Source organism: Micropterus dolomieu, linkage group LG06, assembly GCF_021292245.1.
Source record: "Micropterus dolomieu isolate WLL.071019.BEF.003 ecotype Adirondacks linkage group LG06, ASM2129224v1, whole genome shotgun sequence".
NCBI classification, from domain to species: domain Eukaryota; kingdom Metazoa; phylum Chordata; class Actinopteri; order Centrarchiformes; family Centrarchidae; genus Micropterus; species Micropterus dolomieu.
Genome location: NC_060155.1, coordinates 27,373,203 through 27,395,702, shown reverse-complemented (window position 1 = coordinate 27,395,702; position 22,500 = coordinate 27,373,203). Strand labels below are relative to the sequence as shown.

The 22,500-nt window shown below is 42.6% G+C and overlaps 1 protein-coding gene across 3 annotated transcripts in view; it reads right to left on the bottom strand.

The window, feature by feature from the left end:
- chd7 (chromodomain helicase DNA binding protein 7) overlaps positions 1 to 22,500 on the bottom strand; it is an 85,688-nt gene that overhangs the window by 14,750 nt on the left and 48,438 nt on the right. For all 3 annotated transcript variants that reach the window (XM_046051135.1, XM_046051137.1, XM_046051136.1), the window contains exons 10-27: positions 20,995 to 21,078; positions 20,756 to 20,893; positions 19,139 to 19,260; positions 18,498 to 18,741; positions 16,374 to 16,550; positions 15,897 to 16,040; positions 15,716 to 15,814; positions 14,496 to 14,670; positions 14,169 to 14,385; positions 13,524 to 13,719; positions 13,129 to 13,296; positions 12,604 to 12,783; positions 12,351 to 12,461; positions 11,005 to 11,216; positions 7,657 to 7,856; positions 7,268 to 7,427; positions 3,628 to 3,717; positions 1 to 79 (exon numbers count right to left, since the gene is read on the bottom strand). The exon at positions 1 to 79 is cut by the window's left edge and continues 25 nt beyond it. In XM_046051135.1, the coding sequence (XP_045907091.1) occupies positions 1 to 79; positions 3,628 to 3,717; positions 7,268 to 7,427; positions 7,657 to 7,856; positions 11,005 to 11,216; positions 12,351 to 12,461; positions 12,604 to 12,783; positions 13,129 to 13,296; positions 13,524 to 13,719; positions 14,169 to 14,385; positions 14,496 to 14,670; positions 15,716 to 15,814; positions 15,897 to 16,040; positions 16,374 to 16,550; positions 18,498 to 18,741; positions 19,139 to 19,260; positions 20,756 to 20,893; positions 20,995 to 21,078 (2,796 nt within the window). The remainder of the gene's footprint in view (positions 80 to 3,627; positions 3,718 to 7,267; positions 7,428 to 7,656; positions 7,857 to 11,004; positions 11,217 to 12,350; positions 12,462 to 12,603; positions 12,784 to 13,128; positions 13,297 to 13,523; positions 13,720 to 14,168; positions 14,386 to 14,495; positions 14,671 to 15,715; positions 15,815 to 15,896; positions 16,041 to 16,373; positions 16,551 to 18,497; positions 18,742 to 19,138; positions 19,261 to 20,755; positions 20,894 to 20,994; positions 21,079 to 22,500) is intronic.

The following is a 22,500-nucleotide window of genomic DNA, read 5'->3' as shown; positions in this document are numbered from 1 at the left end:
GGATTTGTCGGCCTCGCTGTCCCACCAGTCGACCGGGACCTCGGCATGGAACGGCTGGGGAATCCAGATATCCAGCTCGCTGTGGCAGAGATAAACATATCAAGTCACTGATAATCAAACTAAACTGTTTGGCGTGTTCAATTTGCTTCGGTTAGGAATCAGTCTCGTATTTCAATTCAGAATGGGGAGAAAAGAGAAAAAAGGAAGAGCGGGAATCAGATTATGAGCCATTTGTGTTGTAATCAGATTGTATAAGCTGTCAAGCATAGATAGAAAAAAAAAAATTCAAAATATTTAAGGAGTACGTGCAAGAAGAGTTTTAGCTGTGTGTTGTATGGTCTACGGTTGTGCAGCTGCACTTTCGATAATTCTCAAAGTGTCTCCATGTTATGTATAAAGCTAAATATTTCCTTCCCTTTTTGACTGAGCAGTGAGATAGGGAAACTACTATCTAAACAGGAAGTACACTTTGCGGGTCTGTTTTGTTGCCTTAGTAATCTGGAAATAACTCAGATGGCAGAAATTCAGAACCAAAAAGGTGAAAAGGTTATATGTGTAATGTTCTCTTAAAACGTGACAGACAATAGTGATTCACCAAAATGTAATCAGTGCACTAAAATGATTTCAGTAAATAAAAGATGCATTTTGAACTACAGTCACATAAAAACCATGTCATCTTTTTACAAATTAAACTTTTTACAAAAAGATTGAAATTACTGTCAAAAGCAGCCTAAATCTGCTGATGATAAAAACTATTTTTAAACATATTTAGCCTTTTAATGTGAACAGAAACTGAAACATGAATTCTTCGAAACCAAAACTGATCAGCGGAACTGAAATTTAAAAATTTAAAAAAGTCCAAACAACAACAACAAAAAAAAACCAGACCTATGCATGACTTCATAACACAATGACAATTTTAAGAAGTGCTAAAGGCAGAGCATCAATACACACCACATATTGAGACGAGAGTAAACAATCACTGAGGAGCACGACGGCCTCTACATCATTTGGGGATTTCATTAGGTAAAAAAATAAAAAAAAAAAGGAGGGCGCTGATCTTCCTGGACAAGCCAATCTGAAGCATTTACACATCATAATAATGGCAACATCCATTTTGAAATATAGCCTACTGATGTTTCATCCACAAGCTCAAAATGATCACAAACATGGTCGTTCTAAACGCCTAGTTGCATTGTGGGTAATGTAAGAGTTATGACCAAGCAGCAATCTCAAACTCACGAGTGAAGCAAATGCGGAAGTCACATCAACCTGCATTCTATAATGGCCAGAAGGGGGCGGCAACTTTGGTTCCGTTAGAAATAATGGTAAAATGGTAAAAAAACTTCTCAGCTGATTTATTAGCTCAGTAAACACTTTCATAATGAATTTATGGTCTCAGTCGCTAGTTTCATGTCTTCTTCAATAAAACATGTGCATTTAGTAAATTATAGTCCAGGGTAAGCCACTATCATGGCGATCTGTCAATCAGGACCGAGGCGACTCGTATCCGCTGCACTGTGTACATTTAACCAGCGCCACTCAACAAGCTTATTAGGAATTGGCTGTTCATTTTGTCCAGCAAGTGCGTTTTAAGTCAGTTTTTTTAAAGCTAGCCAAAATTAGCATCCAGGTTAAAAAAAAAATAAAAATGAAGAAATCACAGTAAACTTTAATTACAGCCACACCTAGCTAATCAAGTTAGCTAGCCCCAGCGTTTCGTGCAAATATCGTCACGTCTGGTGCTGCTGGTTGCAAAAAAAATGGCGGCGGCCAAAACGCCAAACTCAAGGCTTCTTCTACTCTTTTTCAACAAAGGCAAAAACCACCTCAAGCGAGAGTAAAAACTTTTCTGCAAAATTAATTTCTAATGCGATACTTCAAAATGCGCATTAAACGTTGATGGAAACACGGCTAATGTTCAATGTATCTCACAGAATGAAAGTCTACCTGGGCGGCGGTGGGGTATATTTTGTATTTCTGGCGACTTATGTCATTTCTTTTTTAACAATTTTAATTCTGCTTTATTCATCCCCTTTATTTTAGTGTTTACCCACGAGCCTCCTTGAATTTACTCTTTCCCTTCAGGGCTATGTTTTATAAAGTCAAAATGACACAGAAGTTGCAATTTCCACCAGCGATTCCGTTTTCGGCTTGGTAATGACAAAGAAACCAACGTGGTACTCAATGACATCTGCATCGGTGCATTCACTGTTGTTTACATATTTCGTGTTTTTAAAATATCCACTGCGTCCGCATCTTAAAAAGGTAACAGATAACATCTCTGTTTCTCTAAAAAAAAAAAATTTACTTGGGAGTCGTTCATAAATTTGGGTCGCCCAAGTAAACTGTTACAGGGCACATGCTACCAATCATCTCCCCCATGGTCTCATTTGTGAAACTGTATTACAGGTGTTGCTCTAATCCATGTTAAAATGACAAGAGTCCAACCAAAACAAGCTATCTGGTCAACAACAGAATTTTTCATGCACGTAAATGACAAACTAAGAACGGTTGTAATGTGCAAGTTTTTTTTTTTTTTTTTTTTGCAGGATAGACTCTTTGTTCTGGCACCAAAAAAAAAAAAAAAAAAACACACCAACAAATCCTCCATTATGGAAAGGAGGAGGTAGAAAATGGTGTTTCCAGCTAGTTACGGAGAGAAAGGGTACAACACACAATGGAAGCAGAAAGAAAGAGGGTGATAGGAGGAGAGAAGAAACCGGGGAAACAGTCCCTTATCTCTGCAAACAGCAGCATGCCCGGCCTTGGCAAGACGCGCACACACACGCACACACGCATGCGCGCCAAGACTGGCATGCTAAATCCCCCTGGCATATGTTGGCACGATGGCACCCCGTATGCTCACGTCTGGCATGCGCTGACACACACACACACACACACACACACACACACACACAGGGGTCTGTCACAGTAGCCACTGAGGGGGGAGGGAGAGAGAGAGAGAGAGGGGGGAGGGGGAGGGATCAACATGAGGTGCACGTGCTCCACATTATAAATGCATTCACATCTGGGTGAAAGGGTGATGGGAGAGGGGGGAGGGGGGGGATGGGAGATGACTAAAGTGCACTGCAGAGAGACGGAGAGATGGACAGATGGCAAGAAAAGTGTAGAGAGAGGAAAAAAAAAAGATGGAGGAAGCGGCGAAGGAGGTGTCAGAAGGAGAAGATGACAAGGTGAGCAGTGTAGTTAACCTTGACATAAAACAACCCTGCACTGTAGGGCCTCATACCAAGAGATAAGCAGTCGCTTGTCAAAATGTGAAAATAACCTTCTAAATGGGTCAACACTGCGATAAAAAGCTAAATTTCCCCTGATACAATAACTGTGTTGTATCTGTCAGAATAGGAAGAACCCTGCCAAAGAGGCCACTAGAACAGACTGAAATACACTCCAGTAATAATTCATCACAAATTCATATAAATATCCATCTCTCAAATCGCTTTCATGATCGTCTCGTTATTGAGGAAAAGTACTGCACAGGATGTGTTTTTTTGGCTGTTGTATTAACAATAAGACATCTTGCGACCCTACATAGGGCCTTTGGGTTCAGTTCTCTGTAGGATGGGAAGATAAAAGAGAAAAATGAAGAAGTAGTTTACTAACCTGGAGTCTGCTCCTTCCAGGATGCGCTCGGCCTGGTCGCCTACGACTTCCTGTCGCAGATAATACAGCATCCTCACCCTCAGCAACACCCTGCAAAACAAAGTAAAGTTTTAATTGTCTTTTAGTAGAGTAGACTTTGACAGACTACCGGGGCTATAATGAAAAGTTATTTTCATTTTGAGTTAATTGAATTAAAGATATTTCTTCTGATTAAAAATGTACTTTATGAAACATCAGATGTGACACATTCAAATGTTTGTCTGACCAGCAGTCTAAAACCCAAAGTTTACACTGATATAAAATCAGAAAAGCAACTAAAGTAGAACCAGAGGATGTTTGCTTGATATATTACAAAGATTTATTTTCTAACAATCTAATCGATTAATTGACTAATTCTTTCGGCTCTTACACCGACCCAGGCCAGTCTTACAGTGCATAACTATGCACAGTGCCGTTTAAGTTTTAAAACAGCTCTATTTTTCCTACTATCTATTGAAATAACAAGTTCAAGCAAACTACCAACATTAGCCGTATTTCCATCAACGTTTTTTAATGCGCATTTTGAAGTATCGCATTAGAAAAGGTTGATGGAAATGGCAAAATTCGAGGTGGTAGCTTGAGGTGGTTCTTGCCTTTGTCGAAAAAGATTAAATGCGCTAAAAAGAGAAAAGAAGGTGGATGCAAATCTCGGCAGGTAGCCTTCATCATCTGTTGTGCCGAATTATGCATTCACCTCTTAAAGTTCCTTTTTAGATACTTTGCTCTGCACACTGATAAACGGGGTCATCACCGCGTGTTTTTGCTGAATCTCAATGAATGCTACTTCTACTTCGCAATTACTTTTTCCTTCTTCTTTTTGGCGATATCTCAAAAGTACGCTTAAAATTCGCATGACAGTTTGATGGAAACATGGCTATTGACGTCACCAAAAAGGAGACATTTTCAGATTAAGGAGATTTGTTCATTACTTCACTGTAGGATCAACTCGTCCTTCATTAATTAACTTTTTAAATGCAATATTGTACAAATGTTCTGCAGCAATGGAAGTAAAAGAAGCCTTAAAAGTTGATGCAAAAAAAAAACATTTCTACAGGTGTCGCTATGTACAGCTGTGTAAATAAACCTGCAGAAGCTTTATTTGTACAATTTTGCGAGTTCAACCTCAGCTGAGAGTCCAAAACAATTCCAATATAGTTAAAATCCTGCACGGCCTCTAATTCGCTGTCTTATCCTCACGTTTAAAGTGTTTTGGGAGCGTTTTTGACATTAAATGTTAGGCAGGAAGTGAAGCCAGTTTGCCACCTTGTCCAAGCAATCTGTTAGTTTGGCTGCAGCAATAGTTGGTGTTTTTGCTGCCACAAATTAGGGATGTCACCAGAAATCTAGTAGTCGATACAGATACTAGTAGAATTCCACAATTCTTGATACCAATTCGGTACAATGGTTAAAAAAACACAAAAAAAAACAATATGTACCCATGTAAATGCTCCATATTTGTATAGAGCCTTCCTAGTCTTTGCAACCACTCAAAGTGCTGTTACACTACATCGCGTTGACCGTTCACACACACATTCATACACTGAGCCTAAGGACTCAAATAGAAACTAACATTCACACACATTCATAGACTGGCGGAACAGCCACCAGGGGCAATTCGGGGTTCAGTATCTTGCCCAAGGAGACTTCGACATGCAGCCTGGAGGAGCCGGGGATCGAAACGCCGATCTTTCGATTAACAGGCAACACGTTCGACCTCCAGATCCACAGCCGCCCCGTACTTCAACATACACTCTTAATAAAAACATTTGAACATTATAAAGAACATTAACAGCTGTGAAAGCTGTGAGGGGATGTCCAGGACAGATGAGGTGATTTGATGTCAATATATTCATGAGCAGCTGTTGAAATTACAACCTTGCACTGTGCATATTTAATTATTAAACTTAATTTTCTTAACTTTCCCTTAAAACCTCACAGGTGTGAAATGTTTAAGGGCGGTCACTATATTGGCAGTTGTCTGAGAGTTTTATATGAAAAAACAATAAAGTTATTGATGATTGAAAAGGATCGTATTGCACTTTTGAGACAGTCCCTAACTCCTACGGTAACAGGGGCAATGGACAGACTTAATTCTGCAAACTGCATCGTCATCTTTGGTGATTTTCAGGTGACCAAAACAGTGAAACGTCTGCCTAAATTAGCTCTCCAAGATATCCCAAAATTGGGAGAAATCGAGGCTTTGACACGGAACCATTGAAGGTAACAGCCGCGAAACTAACTTCACCTCAGTTTCCATACTGTTTTCTATTCTACAAGTCGAGGCGGAGCTGTCGCTGCAGCTGCACTTGTCGCTTTCTTCCACGTGTTGAATCTCCGGTACCTTCAGTACTTAGCAAAATGAGTACGGACATGTTTTCAAAATTTTGGTATCGACTTGGTACCAAAAGTATCGATACTCAAACCACAAATACACAACAGAATCATCAGAGTGCATCTGTAGCCCGATGTGATTGATAGCTAAACAACAACAAAAAAAGGCCCACACACTGATCCCTGGGATACTTGAAATACTGGCTGCTAAAACTATTCATTACTGCTTTTCAACATTATCTCCTACTGCTGTCAAATCGATGGTCATCTTGTCTGGATACAAATTACAGATGTTCCTGGTCAGCACCCCCCCCCCCAAGCAAAATGAATCCATTCAGTCATGGCTCAAGAATGAGTCAGATTTGATCTCCTGACACTGGAAATGCTGCTATCTGGGAGATCTGCTTCACTGTCAACATTTGGTACAGGGATTTATTTGCCAATAATGTTGTTTGGAGCAGAAGACAAGAGGAGGAGAGGTGGGGGGGCGATGAGTGGCAGCAGTGGAGCAGAGGGAAGGAATTGAAAGGACAGAGCTGTGCTGGTAGGGGAGGTAACAGAAAGTTTGGAGAGGAAGCAAGGGGTGGGGGGGTATATAAAGACAGTCATTTGCAACTCATTCTGCAGTGTGTGTGTGTTTGTGCATCAATGGCATCACAAGTTGCAGTGTGTGTGTTTGTTGGCAGGCTGTGTGTGCTCATCCATCAATGTGCCAGGCCTGATTAGCCACACAACGCTGTGCTCCAGCCTAGCAGATGGCACCACATAATCACCCCCAAGTGTGTGTGTGTGTGTGTGTGTCTTTCACCCACTTCCAACAGGTCTGCCTGCCTAGCACCTGGCTTGGCACATTGCCAGACACACATACATACACACAAACAAACAAACTTCCCCCTCAAGAAAGAAAGAAAAAAAAATAAAAAAATCTTGGAATTGAATCTGGAGGGCAAGGAAGCGCATATCTCCCTGACAACAGGAGAGCGAGCTGACCACAGAGCAAACTAGTTTGTGTGTGTGTTTGAGGAGGAGGACAGGGAGAGACGGCTGGATATGTTGAAGCTGTGTGTACTGTTGTAGAGCCAGAACCCATCACACCTGCTACTTATAGCCATGTCCTGGTTTTAAAGCCACAGCTCCATCCACACTAGTTTGGTCTCCCTGAACTTGTCCACTATATAAACATTAACTTGTCCATTAATAAACCTTTCATTAACCGCTGATGGCCCTTAAAGAGCCACTGGCTACCTCTGTGTGTGCGCGAGAGCCCTACTTGTTACAGTGATGTTTCAGGTGTCTCTTGTAGCTATCCTCTTGCAGTAAGTGGTCGGGATTGCAGCTGGCCAGCCAATCAGCTCGTGGAGTCTGAGGAGGTGGGGCCGGGGGCTTCCCCTTCTTGCCCTTCCTGCCCCGAGGGACTGGGGTCGAGAGACCTAGAGAGCGAGCGAGTGAGACAAGGCCACGGTTAGGAGCTTCCACAAATGACAACCTGTACCTAAACATGGCATTGAATCTTGTATTTTATTTGGTGCGAGGTCGTTTTCTTTAGATATAGTACAACATATCACTAAAATCAACTCTCCTACATACTTTCTCATATCCTACTGATACGAAATGAACATTTAGGCATTTTAAAATTATGATTTTCACAGTGAGTCTTACCAGAGTGGTTGGTCAGCGTCTTCGTGGTCCCGTCTGCGCTTGGGGTGATCAGATCCCAGATGAAACTCTTGATATTCTCGTCACCGCGGTAATGCAGCAGGCAGTAGGCCAGGAGGGCTCGACAGATCGTTTCCACATCGGCCTCCTTCAGGGGACGCTTGAAGCGGCCATGAGCCAGGATGTCGCTCCACCTACCCCAACTACAGACAGACGGAGGGAAGAAAAGGAAGAGGCGGTGAGCCCGTCAGCCTCTAAAACAACACGTTCAATATACAACATTTCAAAATCTGCAGTAACTGACACTGTAGTGTACATGATATAATGCACTGGTTCTTTTTCATATCAGGGACCAACACAAATTAGACCACGGACCCACATTTGATATGATTAAGTCCCAGGGTCCACAATCTGATAGGAGTTTTGCTTTAAGATGTTTTATTACAGAAAGTATATAAAACCTTTGACCAAAACAGTCAGATAATCTTTCCCTGTGATACTTATGAATAGAATTATGACAAAAATAAAGTATTCCCCTTTTTGTTATGGACCCCCTTCACCCCCTCAAGGACACCTGGGGGTCCCCAGACCCCACTTTGACAACCACTGATATAATGAACAAATTATACTAGATGTACTATAATAATGCTAATATACTAAAAGTCAAAGTTAAATTTCTTAGCGGTTATCTTTAGTGTTGCATTTATCTGTAAGTCATGGACTGAATATACGAAGGGCAAAGTTTTTGCATCGATTGCACTAGTGCGTCTCCATTTTTCATTCAGGTGCCCCACCTTTAGCGCCACAAGAGTATATTCTAACCGTTTGTCATTTCCCGTACACATTGATCGTTATCTAAATGACTGTAAACAGGAACACCTGCAGCTAAATGTTTGTCTTCATTTTTTGTCTGTGCTGTGATTCTGAATAGCCAGGTCAACACCGTGCGCTCCTCTGCTTTTGAGAAGGAGTGCACCCCCGATAGAGGTGAGGCCAACAAAATATTTAAATGTTAGGTGCGGCTAAAAAATAAATTTAGTTGCTGTTGGCAGATTTGAGCGCCTTTGGAGCCCTGGTATGATAAATCATATTTTTTAAGCTGGCAGATAGCACCAAAGTCCGTATGGGCAAGTCATGCCACTCGGCAACGCCTGTGGGCAGCTAGACCAACAGGACCAGGCTTCTATCCGAGCTTTCACTGGTAACCGGGACATAAAATCTACATAGATTTTACTGCTGATTCTATCCAATAAAAAAAATAAAAAAATTGCTGAATTACTAAAAAGCGTTTTTCCCAACTGGTTATACTTCTACTTCGAGTGCTTCACAACTTCAACGCATGCGCAGTCAAAGTAAAACAGACCCCTAAGGGGGGCTGAGATTACCGCCATTTTTGGCGTTAAGGGCTTTCCCCATGGAGTTGTATTGAGGATGTAATTGAGTGGCGTGTCTCCTCTATAAAACATCTCTGACAGCAGCTACCCTTATTGGCAAATACATTTAATGAAGTGAGTAAAAGTTGCTCAAAGAAATAAATAAAAAGTACAGATCTAAAAATGAACCTGGCTACATTCTGCTATAACTCAGAAAATGATTTAAGTCGTCTTCGCTGAAATGTCCATCTTGGTTGGATGTTTTGGGCTGCAAACTACACTCAGTGAGCCCGGAAAGAATTGTAGCACAGAATTAAATCCAAAAATCATTTTGTCTTGAATCCCAGACATCTCTCTCACACACACACACACACACACGAGTACCGGGCCCTAATTATACATTTCACCAGTCTGTTGACTTAACCGTTACTGGCACCCTAACTAGTGCCACCCAGACATCCCTGTGAGTGCGTGCGTGTTGGATGGATCACAGCCCCCCCCCCACCAGACAGCGAGCGACCCTAAAGGCTGATGTGGTGGACAGCATCCCTCAGACTGTCTTGTTCAACTAAAAAAAAAAAAAATTTTTCCACTGCTGCTTCCCGATCTTCACTGAACCATGTGAACCAGTCTTACACTCTGAATGATTTCAGACAGGGTAAAATGGTGGACGAGGGCGAGGGAGAGTGAGAGAGATGGATGATGGGAAAAGACAACAGAGCGCTGAGCAGAGAGGACAGGCCGAGTCAGACAGTGTGTTTTTGTGTCCTACAGCCTCGGGCCACGAGACTAGACTGTAACAATAACAACGCTGACATCTCACTAGCACCACTGTTCTTTCTTACACACACACACACACACACACAGAGTCACACCAAGTCAGCCATGAAAATGGATGGGCTCGCCCAATAATCACTATATGTGGTAAGTGTGTCAATTTGCCTGTGTGTGCGCAGTATAATGGATCTCTGTGACTTTTGAGGCCGTTATTGTGTACTAGTAGATGTAGAGTTATGGTGCGGTTCTTTACGTCGCAATAAATGCACTTACATACACAATCTAAAAAATGCAAAATAAAAAACAGGTGCCTAAAAAGTGATTTTCAGAGTACATTGTTTTAAATGTGTGTTTGTGACAAGCTTAACATTAATCACTTGCATGTATGTGAGCGAAAAAAAAACATGCACCATTCTTTAAGTTCACTACGTGTGAAATTAACACCCGCCAAGCGCCAAATGCGGGTACATTTACCATTTTGCGGCTAAATGTTGGAAGGCTAAACGTATTTCGGTACGATATTGCTAACAGTTTTTTGTTGTGTGTCACACTTAAATTGTTCCCGGCTGTACTCAAGTATCTAAAATATATCTATCTATCTATCTCTATCACCTTTTCTCCCCCCCCCGCTTCCCCAGTGTCCTCCCGTTAAAATACTTCCCGCTTATTTATACCCGCTTGTTGCTACATCCCCCCTCCAGTAACGCCGGTGGCAGCATGTGGAACAGCTCGGTAACAGAAGGGAAGTGAACAACGGCACCGCAAATAAAACAAGAATAAAATCAGCGCGAGGGGTTCAGGACAGATGACGCGTTGCTAAACAGAGTATTTCACTTGCCTTCCCAATGTTAACAGGTACTGGTTATGTCGGACATTTACCAAGGTTAGTAACCAAACCAACACCACATGCACCGCCGACACAAAAGGGGCTGAAGCAGAACACTAACAAAAATATTTAACAGCTAGTCTGGCTAAATCTGCCAACCAGAACCTCCGAAACATATAAAACATGTTAACGTTTCAGCTGGTAGGTTGGAAACTAACTGTAGCTTCATATTTACGAGGCATTCAGGACAGTGGTACCACCTTCTCCAACTCTCAGCAAGAAAAACACAAGTGAATAAGTTAGCCAGTGGTGAACATTGTTGTTCATCCGTTTGTTTTTTAATATTAGAAAATTGATTATGAATACGCGACTGACCCGTAAACCAGCAGGTTCTTCTCCACTCTGAAGCACTCAGATCTGGGGTAGCCCTGGGTTTTGTCTTGGGGCCGGCGTGGTTTGGATGAGGGTTTGCTCGGTTCGTCCTCGTCGCTCTCCAGCTCGGAGAACTCCATCATCTCGTCCTCTTTGACGCTGCTGTAGTGCCGCGTCTGCTTCCTCACCCTTGGCGTGTCAATCACCAGCGTGTTCTGGAGACAAAGTCAAAGAAAATGTTTAGTCCGTCTACTTTTACGGCGCAGATGTTCTTCCCTTCTAGAATGTTTTTCTTGTGTGTTATTTATTAGGAACTTGGTTTCAATTACAGATGGTCTGAAATCCAGCAACTATATGCAAAGTACCTTCTGCTCCTGTGAAGTGGCCTATTTGTACACATCTTATATATTCCAACGTCCGTGACTGGTGTGAATCCTGTGACTACATGGCATCTTCTGCACAAAATCTGATTAATTGGATATTTGGCTCCCGTGTTTCATTCCTGATGCTGAGAAAATTGCCGCCCAGCTCAAACATAAACTGGCATTAATTATGTTGTCTAATGAATTACATTTTTGTTCAATTAATTTGATTTATTCCCCTTGCAATCCCATTAAAATGCGCAAACAGGGCAGTAGTTAGTTCCACAATTATCACAGAGTGCGGCAGTCATTTCCATTTCAACATCACACAATAAGAAATCCCAGGGGAGCGGCGCATATTCACGCTCACAGAGCTGGATTAAGTGTTCCAGTGGAGGGCCCTCCAACAAGAGAGGCGGCAAGGGAGCCGAGAGACGAAGAAATCGGGAGGGACAAAAAAAAAAACAACAAAAAAAAAAAACAAGAAGAAGTGGACAAACAGAGAGAGGGAAGGAAAGCAAGAATATAAAGATGCCCGTTAGCAGAGCGCTCGGTGTGTAAGAATGTGACGGAGCTTGTGTTTGTGTGAGAGCACTAGCCTAAGTGATATCTCTGTACCCTCCAGGCATCTGCGCTCTGTTAAGTGGAGCTAAGCAGCTTACTCTCTCTCGCTCAAACACACACGAGAGCAGGGAAACATGGGTAATTAAGGAAGAGAGGAGATTCCCAACTGTCAATATTAATCTCTCTCTCTGCTTCCCTCACGATCTTTCTGTCTCAGTCTGTCTCACTTTCCTCCTCCTAGCTTGTGGTGATAGCACTGACTAATTACCACTGCTGGCCCCCTTTCCATAAGGGGACAACACCAAGTGTGGAGGTGTGTGCGTGCACTGAAGTATTAGGACGTTCTCGCTCTGTGGCCGCATCTTGTGCGTTTAACGTTGCAGGTAATTCTGTTTACAGTATGCGTGCGCAGGTGTGTAGTACCCGTCCATTGATGGCGTCCATGTCCAGCTCTGCCTTCTTGGCCCATTTCTGCCAGAAGTCCGGATCCTCCAGAGAAATGTCTGTTCGGTTACCCGTTGCAACAAAACTGGCCTGCAGGACAAAGAAAAGCATATCGGTCAAGGCAAGATGATCATACTTGACAGACATTTCAAACTTTGCATCCAGCGTGAAGATTTTAGTAGGAGAAACATGTTGCGATTCCGCAGTATTTAGGCTAGAGTGCAGTTTGTACCTTTGCAAAGGTAGAGCCCTTGCCCTCAGACTCTATGGTGATGGTGTGGGTTCGTCTCTGGAGAATCTGGTCGATGTCTTCTTCACAGAATTTTGAGCCTTCGTCTTCTTCGTCCATTAGAGCGCCGTACGCTCCCTTCCTCAGCAGGTCCTCGATCTCCTTCTTGGACAACTGCTGGACCTGGACAAAATATTTAGTGTTGTCAGCGAGTTTACAAATACCGAGTGAAAATGTTGTAGCTGAACAAATCAGCTTTTTTCATAGTGTGTTTGTAAAGTATACTCTCTCTGATGATTGTAGCAGAGGAGGTGAAGCAAAAATGTGTGCATAGTGCGCATGCTGTATGTCTGAATATAAAATCTGTGGCGCACTGCCGCTCCTGAATGCATATAGGGGAAACACTGGGATCAGGATTGTATGTTGAGCACACGGACTAGCTTTTTATAACATACACTGAGCTCGCTTCATAACCAATAGAAGTAAATGATGGAGAAATTGGATGTGAGAGTGTGTGATGCGTCTCACCCCGCTGTTGGCGTTCTCTCGTCCACTCATGCTCTGGAGGACGGCCTTGTCGAGCCCCAGCTTCAGACTGGCCTTGTCGAACATCTCTCTCTCGTAGCTGTTCCTGGTGATCAGCCGGTAGATCTTGACCGCCTTGGACTGGCCGATACGATGACACCTGGCCTGGGCCTGGAGGAGGAGGACGACGTAGTCACAGATTTAGAAATTGCTCTACTTACTTTTTAGTCCACAGGAGTACGTTCAGCTGGAGATGTGAGGTTACAACAGATGACTAATGATTTGGTCCAGTGAACCATATCATTGAAAAGAGTACAGGGGCCTCAATCAAATGTCACGTAAGCACTACAAGAATCATAACCCAACAAACCACATGCAAGGCGTCGTGCGGTTTGTACCTGCAGATCGTTCTGAGGGTTCCAGTCAGAGTCAAAGATGATGCAGGTATCTGCCGCAGTCAGGTTGATGCCGAGCCCTCCAGCTCTTGTACACAGCAGGAAGACAAAGCGGTCCGAGTCCGGTCGGGAGAACCGGTCGATGGCTGCCTGCCGCAGGTTACCGCGCACTCTGCCGTCTATACGTTCATAGGGATACCTGGACACAGGGACGGAAGTGAATTACTGTCAGAAACATTGTGTTACCAGCATTCCCAGAAAAGAGATGTCCCAGCTCCAACAGAGTGATACATCTTTATCCAAATATTTAAAAAGGTTTATAGTAGCTAGTGAAAAATAAGGCGTGTCAAATTTAGTAGCTACAGCCGTTTATTCAGACACATTAAACATTGCATATTTATTTTTAAAAATTACAATGAACATCTTTGGATCAAATTGAGAGGTTTAAGTTTGATCTCATCTCATTTTCAGGATGTGGCGTGAGTGTGCTCTGAGCAGCTGTGCCATTTAGATAAATATAAGAATCCGACCCGGTATCCGCACAAACCCTTATTAAAAGGACTGCGATCAGGGCCAAAAAACTTGTTCAAAACATCCATACACTTTGCGCTTCTTATTAATGAAATGTTAATTTGCCTCTACTCTCACCGTCTCTGGATGAGGTAGTCCTCCAGGATGTCCAGACAGCGGACCATCTGACTGAACACCAGGACTCTGTGCCCGCCGGCCTTCAGTTTGGGCAGCAGCTTGTCAATGAGCACCAGCTTGCCAGCGGCCTGGATCATGGCTTGGAGGGCCATGTCTGGCATGTCTGCCCTCCCTCCGTGGGAGTCCCTAAACTCCTCCGCAATCTTTTCTTCCGCTCCTGCATGAGTGAAAACAACTAATGTTCATCAAGGAAAACAAAAAAAGCTATTTTGGTTTGCAGAATCTTAATACTTGAACTTAGCTTTGGAAGCGTGTGTGTGTTCATACCATTAATGAGGTAGGGGTGGTTGCAGCATTTCCTCAGCTCCATCATGGTGTTGAGAAGGTTGGGGACACTGGATCCCCCGCCTCCGCTGGCTCCAGCACCTCCTTTGGACAGGAAGGAGAAATTCTTCTCCAGAATGGCCCGATAGTATTTCTTCTGGATGTTGGTGAGCTCCACCTGACAAACAATAGTTGATCCAACTTATTATTCCTTTTCTAGAACATGACCCTTTCCAACACTTGTGCGGATGTGGGTTTAGTACAGATAGGCGGACCGCCGTCCTCTCCGGACCCCCTGACGTATAGCCGATTTATTATTGTGAATTAAACTACCTCGTGACGGAGTGTTTCTATTTCAACCCGTGCAGCTTTTCTAGAATTTACTGTACTGGTTTAGCAGCTCAAGAAACTCACAGACCAATCACATGTGTTCCAATCATCTCATGTGATGCTGCTCAGCCAATCAAATCTGTGCATTCCGACGAGCACTGCGAGTCGAGTCCGCGAGAGAGATACACAAGAGGAAGAGAGGAGACGACAGAGAAAAGAGACTTCACAAGGCTTTTGATCCAGAATGCGCAGATTCTTGCATTCTTCGGTTCAAAACCAGAATATCTCATGTGATCAAGACTGTCAGGATTATTAAAAGCAGCAATGTGAAGCACCTCTATGAGAAAATCTTTTGAGCAAATGTACCCACTCAAATCTGAACCGAGGGAAAAGAAAATACAATCCTAGCTGGCAGGACATGCCAGAGTGTGTTGGTTTTATAAGAGGGAATGAAAGAGGAGTTATTACAGCTGTTCACTTGTTAAGATGTGTATTTTTTTCAAATGTAGCCTTTGTTCACTTAAATTTAGAATTATATTAAAATATTATTAGAGTGATTACCATTTATTATCCCTGCAGTTTGATGGGAAAACTGACTGTAAATATTGTTGAAATATTATTGGATTTGACAGTCAGTTGTTGACTAAAAACACACGTTAATACCACTACGTTACTGAATGATAAGGCAAGCTATGATGTTCTGGACCTTCGCTTCGGGAAATGTTCTCTAACTGGACCTCTTTGAATTTTAATTGAATACCCCTGGTTTAGTGACACCAGCGTTGGGTCCTGAGAAATCTACAGGGTTTCTGCAGGTTTCACTTAGTCAAATGTAAGACTTTAAGACTTTTAAGACCCCGCGGAAACCCTGATCTACGAGGCCTACGTCCTACCTCTATGATGGTCTCTTCCTTAGGGGCCAGGTTCTTCTCCACGTCCTCCTTCAGTCTTCGCAACATCATGGGCTTTAAAATGCCTTGAAGTTTCTGGACCTGAGACACAGACACAACGTTAACACTTCATTCTGTCTGAGGAACCCCGGCAAGCTGAAAAAGACGTCAAACGTCAATTTACCTGTTCTTCAGTCTTGAGGTCTCCAAATTCAGTCATGAATATCTGTTCAGACGGGAATCGCTCGGGCTCCAGGAAGTTGAGTAAGCTGAAAAGCTCCTCCACAGTGTTCTGGAGAGGAGTTCCTGTCAACAAGACCTTGTGCTCCTGGAGGATGAGGGAGAGACAGGAAATAGATATTCAGATATTCTAAAAGAGGAAAGCACGATTACTTTACGCCAAATCTGTACTAGAGCGTCTAAAAAACACTTCAGAAATCCTGCAAGACAAAACATATTTTATTTACATCAATGTGTACTCAGTGTGCCTAGGCACCGCAAGCACATACCTTAAACTGTATTGGAGGCTTTTAAGGCCTTGGGGGCAAGTACTACTGCTTAGTATTACTTCCAAGACCATGTGATGAACTTGAAAAGCATTATGTGATTTACAACAAACAGCTTCTTCGCCAACTCCCCCTTTCCCGTTGCCACGACTCACCATGTCCATCATTTTCAGTCCTTCCAGTAGTTTGCAGTTTCGATTTTTGAGACGGTGGGCTTCATCTATCACCACGCAGCGCCACGGCACGCTGCGAAGCTCCGGACAGTCAGCCAGAATCATCTCAAAGGTTGTTATCACGGCGTGGAACCGATATACTCCCTTTATTATCTTACCCTGGAGGGAGGAAGAAAGGAAAAAACTGAAGGTCAACTAGAATCATCCGAAATGTCTTTGTCACTAACTCCTTCATTATATTGCTCCTGTGGATTGGGGGAGGGAAACAGCTTTTACTTTTAGGCCAAAAGTAACAAATCATCAACTGTGAGCTTCGTAAATTTGTGAGGAAAAGACAACAGAGGCTCTGAAATAAAGGCTTAAGGTAAAGCTGGACTTAGTAGCTTTCATTGTATTTTCTATAAACTTAAAAATCAGCTTTTCCACTTGCTTCAAGTCTGTTTTCTTTATTCAAACCAGGTCCAATGCACAACAAAAACACCCCGACATTATCCAAGATATTGCAGGAATAAGCTATGTAGGCCGGGAGTGTCCCACTTAGCTGCTTTATGTAGTGAAGCAGGCAGTGCAGGAGAAGAGGACACCACGTCCATTGCGACCTTGAGGATTACCTCAGCCTGGATTAGGAACAATCAGCTAGCAAGGACACCGTTACTACAGCTTATTTTCTTCACAGGCTCACTGTGGCGAGGGTTACACCGAGAGACGTCTGTAGCGTTGTACAACAGCAGCTTGCAGTATATGGCTTACAGCTACCGGACGGTAAAAGAGCTTAGACAGCAGAGGGGCACGGTCCGTGTCCAGCTGGCTGAGGAAGTGTTCAGGTCTGCTGACTGTCGCACACAACAGCGTCTCATCTCTTCCGTCTACTGTACAGCCACGTCCTCGTCTGAGCTCTCTCTCAAACAGAGCTGCCGAGACCATGTTTGGCCAGTGTGAGCTTTCTTTACTGATAGGAGTCCAGGTTCGGTTTAGCTCCTTAGTCGCAAGCAAATTACACTCATCTTATATAGAAATATTCATAAAGAAAGCCTGGTTACGACATAATTAAGATGTCAAATTCTTCTTGAGGAATTCAACACGACTGCTGTTGATCAAGCTCAAATCAGGCCATTCAGCTATGCTCTTGTAGCACTAAGCAAATGCAATGTTTCTGACACTCCTCCCATTGTCTTTTTACCTGTGGCAATCTTAATAAGTCATCTTTAAGTCATTTTCTGATCCATTAAGATATCTTCGGTTACACACTAAACAATTTAACCACTTTCAAAAGCTTTTTGTCAACACAGGTGTCAGTTTGGTGACTGGATGGTGGTTGAACTTAAAAGAAACGTAAAACAAAGTGAAATGAAACTTTTTAATCTTGTGTTTCTGTGTTAATTTTTTCCTGTTCCACAAATATTTCCATTAACGCTTAATATGTCGATTATTTTCACGATTAATAGATTAGTTGTTGTGAAAAATGACGATGAGTGTTTCCCAAAGCCCAAGATGACGTGCTCAAATGTCTTCTTTTATCCACAACCCAAATATATTCAGTTTACTGTCACAGAGAAGTCAATATTAGGCCTGACCCCGAATAGTCGATGCTTCGATGGGCGGAGCCTGATTCGACTGCGAAACAAGGATCATGCCGTTTTGGCGATTTAGAGGTGCTCAACGTCTGATTTTACACAGAACTACCACATTTCTCCCAATAAGTTAATATACTGCCGATTAAAATATAAATGTCAACATATAATTTTGTAAATAAACATGTAAAAAAAAAGAAAAAGATTTTAATAAATGTCTTTGAAATGCGTGAATAAATCCAAAATTGTAACTCTAATCCTTAAGGAAGGGGGTCGGTGTCACCGGTGTTGTGCCGAGTTTCTGCACCTCACGGGATGTTCACAAAGAATAATCATTAAAATAAGTCACCAATCAAATGGCTGTATTAGTGAAGCCACATATTCTCTTTTACTCAGAAATATGTCGCATTGCACAACAATTAAACACTCTTACTTCTTTCACTGTAACTTCAAATAATAATACTTTTCCAAACCAACAGCAGCTCATATCGTCCCACATGAGGACAGATTAGCAGCCATGTCTCATCCCGTTTACCTGTGCGTCTCTGTAGTACATCTCGTAGGCCTGGATGGTCTTGCGGCTGGCCTGGCTGCCGTGGTAGACCACCGCGTTGAGCTCGGTCCAGGTCCTGAACTCTCTCTCCCAATTGGGGATGGTGGAGAGCGGGGCAATGACCAGGAATGGCCCCTCGATGCCCTTCATGTACATCTCATAGAGGAATGTAATGGACTGGATGGTCTTTCCTAGACCCATCTCATCGGCCAAGATACAGTTACGTCTGTGGGGGACAAAGTGAATGAGAAGCTGCATTTTATTTCAGCCTCACTAAACTGGTTAAGACTTAAATGCCTACGTCGAGCCCCAAAGACTACTTCCACTAATAATCCAGAATAAAACATGACCTGTATTCACCCTCAAACAGTGAGATCTGGGGCACACGAAAGCACGACAGATATAAAACATACTCAGTCAGGTTCAACTACAATCTTTTATTTGATCTACTGAATAAAGATGTTTGTCTAAAATACCATCAGAGAATACATTTCATGCATGGATGGCAGCAGAGGGAAAACTTAAACAGCACTATGCTATTAATATCCACTTTAATGTCCACTTAAGAGAGCTGCAATCACATGTACAGGCTGGTATTTACAATAAAGTTAACGGTGACTTACGAGTTGTACCAGTTGAATGTTAGCCAGTTGAGGCCTTCTAGCTGGTATTCCCTGAGTGCGTTGCCGTTCCTGTATTCCCTGGAGCCCTCCAGCTTTTTCCAGTCGGCTGCAGGAGGCCGATCCTAGACGCACAGATTATTATTTAGGGTTATTAAACAACATGGAGGCTTATCAATTCTTATCAAATCACTACAGTTTCTGAAAAGTTATAGATGGGTTTAAATTTCCTAATGTAGAGATAAAACGATCGTAGAGACCAAATTGTTAAAATGTGACAAATGTTCAAAAAGCACTGATCCACACACTAAAACCCATTTCACCAAGTATTATATTAACAAACAAAAGAATTGCAGCACACGGCACTCGTTGCTTGCATAAGCATTAAAGTCCTAAGAGCCAATACCTTATGCAAACATCTCAAATGTGTATTAAAGTTGTTATAATGCATAATATATGCAGTTACCCCATGCAAAATTTACATAAACACACAAATTTAAAGCATTTCTCCTGTTGGAACACTTTTACAACCCATTCAACGACTGTCGGATTTTAAATGAGCTAAATATGAGGGTTAGGAGACTAAACTACATAACGTGTTATCATGTGCAGTGAGCGAACAGAGTCTGCAAACAAGTGATGCAAACAGCAGCAGAACATGCAGTGTTGTTACACTTCTAGCAAGTTTGACAAAGCATGACACGTTCCCTCGTTGCATGCTGTGCATTCGTCTGTTGCCAACTTTGGTTGATGATAAACAGTATTTACTATGAGCTTTTTAAAGCGCGGTAATCGAACACGGTTTTAATAATTGAAATTTTAAACTGTAATACCAAGCGGCAGGAATTTGAGACTGGGGTTTATCATTAAACCAGTAACCGCTTCATCCCTAGACCCATGTGGAGCTGACAGTGTCAAATGTACCTCAAATGTGCTGATTTGCTGCCTTTCTTTGTATCAAAAAAAAAAATTCACTGCTATTCGTAGTAAGCAGGGTCCTGTCAGGGCCCAAGTCTTGCCCTATTTTTAAGCCACGAAACAAATTGAACAAGGACCATTGCTTCCTTCTGGGGAATCTTTCTGTACTAATAAACTGCTGAAAAGTAGAATTCTTGACCAAAAAAAAGTCACTGGGATTCATCCTCTGGGGAAGATGAATGTCTGCCACCCATGGTTTAATAGTTGTGGAGACGTTTCTGTTAGTCCACGCAACGCTAGCGTGGCAAAAAAATATAAATATAAAAGTCCAAATCCCGCCCTCAGCATGATGGAGCACTTCTAACATGGTCTTTAAAGAGAAACAGGAGGCAGCAGTTAAATAGATGGACACAGGGAGAGAAAGGAGCGATGGAGGGAAAAGACCACAGCCAGTCAGCTGCTTCTGTTCAGTATTAAACACACTGTTAGTGGTTTGGCCTGGCCACAAGAGCAGGGCGTGTGTGTGTGTGTAAGACCACAAGAACGTGGCCCTGTGGAGAGCAGTTAAGGGAGCTGTAAATCTGGAGAAGGAAAGGAACGGGCAGCAGGCCGACACACATAAACCAGTCCACGTTCCCGCCTACTGGGAGGAGGAGACGCACAGCAACAAACGAGCATTCACAGACACACACAGATACTTGCCACTCTCTTAGTGTTGGGTGTGCGTGCAGCGATGCGTTCGTATTCCTCTATCTTGGACTGGTCGATGTCAGCCTTCAGCTCCCATGTGGAGTCTTCGTAGGCCAGGCTGCACCATTTCACCAAATATAAGGTCACCGTCTGCACACACAGGGAAACAGGAGGGAGGTTTGGTGAGTGTGTGGAGAACAGAGAGAGAGAGGCTCAAACCCATGAAAGATGACAGGAAGAGATCAAAGCACCTCTCCGTTTTCATCTGTGCTCTCTGAAACGTCCAGGACACGGTCCACCTCCACATAGTCTGGGTTAAAAGGCTCATCGTCCATCTGGAGAGAAAGCAAGGGGAGTTGTTCTGTTAGAAGCAGGGGGACGTTTTTACGATAGGTTGGTTTACAGCCTGTACTGCGGTGAAATGTTAGGTGTTTAACATTTTTCATGAATGTGGTGTTCAATTTGTCCCTCTCTTCTTTTCCACATTCAAAATGTTTCAGCTGTTGAACGGTCTGGGGGTCCGATCAGTCAGAGCATGTTATTGTACAAGTGCCGCTTATTGTGTGTGTGTAAAGAAGTTAAGAATAGACTTTAGTAGTGATAAAGATGAATAAGTGTGAAAACAAACACTGTTATGGAATTAGAAAAATGTCTCTGCTGTGTTTTCTTTTTTACAATTTAAAACAATTTATGTTAGTCAGTTGACCCTTTTATGTAGTTACAGCAGAGCATTCAAAGTCAGGACACAGATTATATGGCCAAATGTAGTGGAGCTGCAACGATTAATTGATTAGTTTTTGACTTATAACGTAATTTTGATAATCAATTAATCGTTTTAAGTTTTTTTTAAAGAAAAAAGTTAAAGTTATCTGATTTCAGCTACTTAAATATGAATATTTTCTGTTTTCTTTCCTCCTCTGTGACAATGAACTGAATGTATTTGGGTTGTAGACAAAAGAAGACATTTGAGGACGTCATTATGGGCTTTGGGAAACACTGATTTTATAGACCAAGCAACTTATCAATTAATCAAGAAAATTAACTGACTAAGTTAAGTGACTATGAAAATAATCGTCACAGCCCTAGACTGTAATGTAGAGTGCACCTTACCTCAGTTATGAAGCTGTTGAGTTGCTGCTTGGCCTTAAACCTCTTAATCTTCTGGTGTATTCTCTTGTCCTTCTCCAGCTCCTCCAGGTCTGCCCAGCGGCAGTGGAGGTACGAACTGAGACACGAGAGACACAAAAACACTAAGTGATTCATATCAGAGACAGACAGTGCAGCAATGCTTGTGGCAAAAACTCATGCTCGTTTCTTTACTGGGGGTACATGTTGGTTTTCAGAGATTGGTGGATGGGAGGTGCTGAACAAGCTGTAGACTGCAAAATCAGCAGAAATATTTTCAAAATGTGGGTGCTGTAGAAGGCTTTCTTGTGAAAACAATCAAAGACGCAGTTCACAGAGTGATGAGAAGTGGTGGGCAGCAGCCCAGACCTACACAACAGCACCGGTCTAACAGCCTGGAGAAGTTCTCAGCACTGTGTCAAAAGCCAAACGAAGACCTGAGGCCTTTTCAATTTAGAGCACATAAAAAGTTCCCTTGCAAAATCGCTTGAGTTTATGTATGTAAATAGACAACTTGCCGTCACAGGCTGGGTACAAAGTAAAGCTCAAATTATTCTCAAGTCAAGAAAAGTAATTGGCAACAATTTTGAGATTCACTTCAAACGATTTGAGTTTGATTCATTTAAAAAAAA